Genomic DNA, 6,806 nt, shown 5'->3' on the forward strand with positions numbered 1-6,806 from the left:
TCTTTTGCTTTCTCAATAAAGGTGTGTTTGGAAAAGCACTTTTTTAAGCTGAAGAAAGAGAGTAGATGATCATAGAAATCAGTTTTCAGTTTTTTTCTTCAATTATGTAGAAGATTTGTGAAGTAAAATTTCTTTTATGCCTCTCCATAAATCATGCCTTTGCTTGTTGCCCTGCAAGGACTTGCTAGTTTTAGCTTGAATCTGCTACCCTTCTGAAGTTTAGGACTGTAACAATGTTGCTGTGTGCTCATCATAGTGTGTAGTGTTCTTATTGTTGGAAGTCATTTTTCTGTTATCTATTGTTGACTTGTTATATGTATAAAAATTGCAGCTTTTTGTGGCCGTGCTTGGTAGTTTTAGCTTAAATCTAGTATACCCTTTTAGCATGAAAATTCATTCTTCCCTTAAAGAAGGTTTGTTTCGTGTTACATGGGAAAGGCTAAACCCCTACATTCTGGAAGAGCTTACTTATTGTTCAAAAAGACAAAGATGATCAAATCTATCACCTCTTTAGGCTCCGATTTGCATTTTTGTGCACAACAAACAACGTTTTTCATTATAGTTCATCAATGCAATTATAATCTGTGAACTTCTTTTAGTTGAGTTGTCTTTGTCTGCTAGTAACTTAGTAACCTTCCTATTTTTGTTAATGGTGTATTGTATAAGACATTTGTGAATTCTAGCCTTGTTTTTCTTCCATGATGTTTTCAAAGGACTTTGAAAGTTGATTTCTTACTTTTCCAGATGATAATCAGCCTCCTAGGGATCAAACACTCAACATTTCCCAGCCAGAAGTGATTCATAATGTGCCCCCACCTTCTCTGACAGTCTCTATGGGATGTTCCTCCATTCGACAAAAAGATGCTCGCTTTGGAGACTTTCCGACTGACCAAAGAGCTGGTTCAGCAAAGGGTGAAAGATAATGTTGTAATAGTGACCTTTGGTAACTATGCATTCATGGATTTTATTTTGACTTGGGTGAAACAATTGACAGATATGGAAGTCACTAATTTTCTTGTTGGTGAGCCATTCAAGCCTTATTTTGCTTTCTCATGCTCCTTGCTTAGATGTGCAGTGATGCCTTGCGAGAAATGCATTTCTGGTATTTACACCATCAATTGATCTTTGTAAAATGTGTTTGATATCTCCAGTTTTTGACATGGGCAGCCATATGAGCAGAGTGGATGTCGGCTGGGGGTCTCCAACATTTCATAAAATGGGAAGAGAAAAAGTTATTCTAATAGATGCCATACCGACATGGTTTGGATGAAGATGATCTTCATTTTTACTTGGTCATTCCGTTTTGAATAGTATTTTAATTCCAAAAGAAGTAAAATTTGTATTGACTAGAATCTTTTCCTTTCATCTACTTTGTATGCAATGACAGAGGTTTCATTCAGTTTATTTTCCAGGTTGCTATAGCATTTATTCAGTCCCTCATTCTGATGAAAATGATATGTTGGTGAGCACTTAATTGTCATGATTTTAATTGTTTTGAATACTCTATATTGATGATATTGTCTAGTTAGTGGAGCCTATAACATAGGAATTTTCCATTGGAGACCCTCAGAGTCGTCAAAAAAGCTGGCAAAGCAATGGAAAGAAATGCTGCTAGCTGATGACAAGATATGGGATCAGAATGGCTTTAATGATTTTGTACGCAAAAGCCTAGGACCATCGGTTGGTGCATTTGATGGAAATCTGAAGCTGGGAATTTTGCCTGCAAGTATTTTCTGTAGTGGCCATACATATACATACATACGCCCTTCATGTACTGCAGGCTATGTATCAGCAGCAACATTTCAATATGGAGGCACTGAAACCATGCTTTTCCATGATCCACCAGAATACTATAATCCTCCAGGTACTCAGTTGACGACGAGGTAGGAGCATCCAGCAGCGTTTGGAGAACAAGATGTCTTCCATTAGTTGATCCGCCTGGGGTGGGCTACCGGTAGCTTCTCGGGTCGGGTTGGATAACCTAACCCATGACCCCAAAAAAAAGAGCTGACATGTGAAGCAGATTCGGATAAGGAAGAGACTATAGCTTATCAAATAATGAAGAAATACCCCACCCCGTTTCTCTCACACTCTGGAACAGTGGAACCTGACCCAAAACCCAGCCAGCCACCATCACCGTCCCTCATCGCCGAACTTTTCTCCTCCGGTACAGGGTACTGTCGCTGCCGGTGGGGACAAAGCGTGGGTGCCGACGCACTCTTCTCTTCGCCACCGCACGAAGGACGCGTGCTCTCTCTCTGTGTCCGAGGCCAGCATCCCTCTTCGTGCCGTCTGTTGCTCTCTGTCCGAGGTCACTTTCCCTCCTCCGTTGCCATCACTTCCCATTCCTCTGCCGCCGCCAGTAAACACTGCTGCTTCAGTTTATTTTCGCTTGTTTTGTACTTTTGTTTGGTTTTCTGATTGAGTTTGTTAATTTCTGTTTATTTTGAGTTACTGAATTTCTGAGATGCACCTTCATCCCTCCCCTGCTTCTTCAGTTTCCTTTTTGGGAGTTAATTGCTGTTTTTTGGATTTCATTATGTTGATTGACGATTGTTGTTTTTTTGGGTTAGTTGTTATTTTCTAAGTTAGTTTTTTCGTTGTTCCCTGACTGGATTGTTGTTATTTTGTTCTGACTAATGGGTTAATTATGGTTGATTATTGGTAATTTTCTGAGTTATTTTTTGTGCTATTGTTCTAATTCTGAGTTAATTTATTAGTTGTTGGCTTGTTTGTGAGTAAAATTAGTTAAACTTAAAAACTTGTTTGTTATTGTTGTTTCTTCTGGTGGCGGATAAGTGTTATCCTTTATGTGCTTCACTGCATTGTCAAGTTTTGTTATATTGATTCTGATTTCTGAGTTGTTTGGTTACTGATTTTTCTGATTCTGACTTGTTGATAGTGCTTTGCTGGGAATAAGTGTGTCAATATGTAATTGAGGTAATTGTGCTCTTCAATTGGATCCGGCTCTGATTGATGCTGTAAGAAGAGTTTTCAGTTGGATTTTTTTCTGATTGATTGATCCGGCTCTGATATTTTTGGAAAATAATTTTTTTTTTTATAATAGAAAGAAATCCGTTTTCAGAACTGATAAGCTTGTTTGCTGTGCCAATATTGCAAAATACATAGCCTCATCTAAATCTGACAAGAAAATTGTTGAAAAGCCCTGATATATGAACCTGTGTTAGGTTTGCTTAGTAGCATATATGACTTAATGTTAGTTTCCTTAATAGTGTACTTTATATGGAAATGCCTTAATTAGTCTGAAGAATACCAAATAATTGATCTTAGCTAATAGTGAACACTTGTGTTAGTTTACTTTGTGATGATTATGATTTGTGATGAGGAGCATATATGTGCATTTTGATTTTTTTTTAATATAAACTTGATGTTTAAAGTTGTTTGTGAACTTTTAATGATAAATTATAGATAATTTATTATGTGAAATTGTGAAATTTTGAATTTTATTAGCTTACAATTCATTGAATTTAAATATTTGAAATTGTATAAAATTTTTAATAATTTTATTTTATATTTAATTAAACCGGTTGAACTACTAAACTATTAAACCAGTCAATCCACCGATTCATTGACCAGTCCGGTTCTTGCAACCTTGGTTTTTTGTTCTTGTTTTTGTTCATAGCTCTTGTTGTTTGTTTTGTTTTTGCTTATCAGAATTATTTTTCTATTCTTTTTTTTTTCTAGCAGCAGAGAAAGAAGAAGAACAACTCGAGCATGGCACAAATAGCAATGCCCGTAGCTCCCTCTCTCGCCCTAATCTCAAACCCTAGACCTCTTTCCAGAGCCGTCTATTTCCCTGTTCTCAACCCTCCCAAGGTAACATAAAACAAACTCTACCTAACATTTCTGAAATTTCTTTGTTTAATTTTGAATGTGTGCTCAGGCGAGAGGGTTAAGCATAGAGTGCGCTCGTGTTGGCGGAGTGGAGATTCCGAACAACAAGAGAATCGAGTTCTCGCTACAGTACATCCATGGAATCGGAAGGAGCAGAGCTCGCAAGATTCTCTGCGATATAAGCATGGACAACAAGGTCACTAAGGATCTCAGTGAAGAGGAACTCATCACTCTTAGAGATGAAGTCTCCAAATACGTCATTGAAGGGGATTTGGTTAGTTTCCTTTCAGTTAAACCATTCAATTAATTAAGAAGAAAGTTTACTTTATTGATGTGTTTATTGATTTTCTCAGAGGAGGTTTAATGCGCTGAATATAAGGAGATTGAAGGAGATTCAATGTTACAGAGGAATAAGGCATATCCAGGGGCTTCCTTGCCGAGGACAACGTACGAAGAACAATTGCAGGACCTTGAAGGGTAAGAAGGTTGCTATTGCTGGCAAGAAGAAGAAGTAATCGACTCCGTGAGTACAATTCAATTCCTTGTAATTTCTTATTAGCAATGCTGCATTCTGTGTAATCTGTGCTTATTTTGTAAAATACTTATTACTAGCTTATATACCTGATCTGCATGGGCAATTGAGTAATTTGAATTCATTCTTCAAAATGCAGTTTTACTATTGGAGTGTGATTTGTATAATCAATTATTTAATGCATCAGATTATTTGATAATAAGCATAATGAGAAAGTAATTTCCCTTCTAGTTTATTCAATGTTTCAGTTAGCACATTTGCAATTGTTCTCTCCTCTGTTTCTGTTCTTAGTCTCATCTTGCAGCTTGATAGTAACTCTGAAAATAATGTAATTTGTTAATGTTTGCACCAGTTCAGAACATAATGTTGTACCTTTGCATACCTTTTTAAATTATGTCCTCAAAATTCCTTTTTGAATGTCAATTAATCTAGCTAGAGCCGAGTTTTTCCCAATATGGTTTTATATGCCTTTTGTATTCTGTTAAAACTGGTATTTATTGAATGAAAATGCAGAAATTACAATAGAATAGAAAAGTGATAGCAGAGGAATTTCGAGAGTCCTCTTCTCTCCTAGCCTAGGCCTTTCCAAGTCTTTTCCTGCCTCAATACCTATTCGGTTCCTCCTTTTATTGCCTCACCCTCTCTCTAATCGAAATCTTCATAATCATGCAATTTCCCTGATTCTCCTCTGATTGATTCAATCAGTTATTGCCTCCTAAAATCATGCAGTCCCTGATTCTCCTCTAATTGATTCAATCAGTTATTGCTTCCTAAAATAAATCAATTATTTAAATCAGTTATTCCTCCCTTTTCTTTATTATTTCATCTAGAATAATGATAAGGTAAAGGGATCATTATCTTCCCTTTTTTAGCTGCCTGCACTGCTGACTCAGCATTTTCCTCAGGGTATGTAACAATATCCTCCCCTTGAAGCATCACCTTGTCCTCAAGGTGAAAGGAGGGAAAATTGGCCTGGATCTCTCTTGCTGCCTCCCAAGAATTTTCAAATTCAGGGAGGTCCTTCCACTTGATCAAAACCTCCAGGATCCCATCAGCCTTCTTTCTAACAGCCAGTACATCTTCAGGTTCTGCTTGCAGTACATACTCCTCAGTCAAGGCTGCTGGTAGGGGCTGAACCTGAGTGTTGGGGTTTACACATTTCTTCAACAAGGAGACATGAAAAACTGGATGCACTCTTGCATTGGGGGGAAGCTTCAGCTTATAAGCAACTTGTCCAATTTTCTCTAGAATTTCATAGGGACCATAGAATCTAGCACTCAGCTTCTGGTTTACTCTCCGGGCCAGTGTCTTCATCCGGTAGGGTTGCAGCTTGAGATATACATGTTCCCCTGGTTCAAAAACCACTTCTCGCCTCTTACGATCTGCATATGTTTACATCCGGTTCTGCGCCCTTTCTAGTTGGAACTGCAGCTCGTCCAGCATCTGATTGCGTTCCCCCATTAGAACTCTAACTTCCTCAACTGCAGCCTCTTCCCCTCCTCTCAACAACGCGGGAGGTTCTCTCCCGTAGAGTGCCTTAAATGGAGTCATTTTGATGGAGCTATGATAATAGGTATTATACCAATATTCAGCCCAACTCAACCAGCGAGGCCACTGCGTTGGTTTGGAACCTGTGAAGCATCGAAGATAGGTCTCCACGCACTTGTTCACCGCTTCACTTTGACCATCAGTTTGCGGGTGATGGGCCGAACTCATTTTTAGCACTGTGCTTGCTGCCTTAAAAATTTCAGACCAGAAAGCACTCATGAAGAGTCTATCTCGGTCGGAAACAATGGAACTTGGGAAACCATGAAGCCTCACAACCTCCTTCACGAACAGCTCAGCCACTTCTTTGGCTGTGTATGGGTGAGAAAGGGGAAAAATGTGCATATTTGGTCAATCTATCCACCACTACAAAGATGGTGTCTTTCCCGGCAGCTTTCGAAAGCCCCCAATGAAATCCATGGAAATATTCGACCAGACGTTGGTCGGAATTGGAAGTGGTTGCAGCAGGCCGGCCGGTGATAAAGTGGAGTGTTTGTTCCTCTGGCACACCTCACATTGTTTCACATATTCCATGATAGTTTCCTTCATTCCTTCCCAAAACAAAACTCCTGATATCCTCTTGTAGGTTCTAAAGAACCCGGAATGCCCTCCTATCTTCAAATCATGGAATTCTCGAAGGAATTTAGGAATCCACTTGGAATGCTTCGAAATGACTAACCGGCCATGGTACAGCAGCCTCCCATTGCGCCATTCATATCCAGCTGCTGTTTCTCTCCCCTGAATCAAGTCTTGGATAATCCCTTGTAGCTTGGGATCTTGCTGGACTTCTTCCTCTATGCCTTCCCAATCTGCTGTGGATGCTGTGGACACTACTGAAACTGCTGCAAACTGAAATTTCCTGGAGAGTGCATCA

General features: G+C 39.0%; 1 protein-coding gene across 6 annotated transcripts; it reads left to right on the forward strand.

The window, feature by feature from the left end:
- Window positions 1–1,767: 1,767 nt before the first annotated feature.
- On the forward strand, window positions 1,768–4,602 carry LOC130976251 (30S ribosomal protein S13, chloroplastic-like). Of its 6 annotated transcripts, none has more exons than XM_057901063.1 (5): window positions 1,768–2,362; window positions 2,903–2,940; window positions 3,706–3,837; window positions 3,905–4,129; window positions 4,209–4,602. In XM_057901063.1, the coding sequence occupies exons 3-5, from the start codon at window positions 3,736–3,738 to the stop codon at window positions 4,368–4,370; spliced, it is 489 nt and encodes a 162-aa protein (XP_057757046.1). In that variant the 5' UTR covers window positions 1,768–2,362; window positions 2,903–2,940; window positions 3,706–3,735; the 3' UTR covers window positions 4,371–4,602. The 6 variants fall into 6 exon arrangements, with proteins under 6 accessions (XP_057757046.1, XP_057757045.1, XP_057757048.1 ...); XM_057901062.1 differs by having other exon boundaries at window positions 3,709–3,837; XM_057901065.1 differs by lacking the exon at window positions 2,903–2,940 and having other exon boundaries at window positions 1,768–2,311.
- Window positions 4,603–6,806: the final 2,204 nt, after the last annotated feature.

Source organism: Arachis stenosperma, chromosome 4 (assembly GCF_014773155.1).
Source record: "Arachis stenosperma cultivar V10309 chromosome 4, arast.V10309.gnm1.PFL2, whole genome shotgun sequence".
In the NCBI taxonomy this organism is placed as follows: domain Eukaryota; kingdom Viridiplantae; phylum Streptophyta; class Magnoliopsida; order Fabales; family Fabaceae; genus Arachis; species Arachis stenosperma.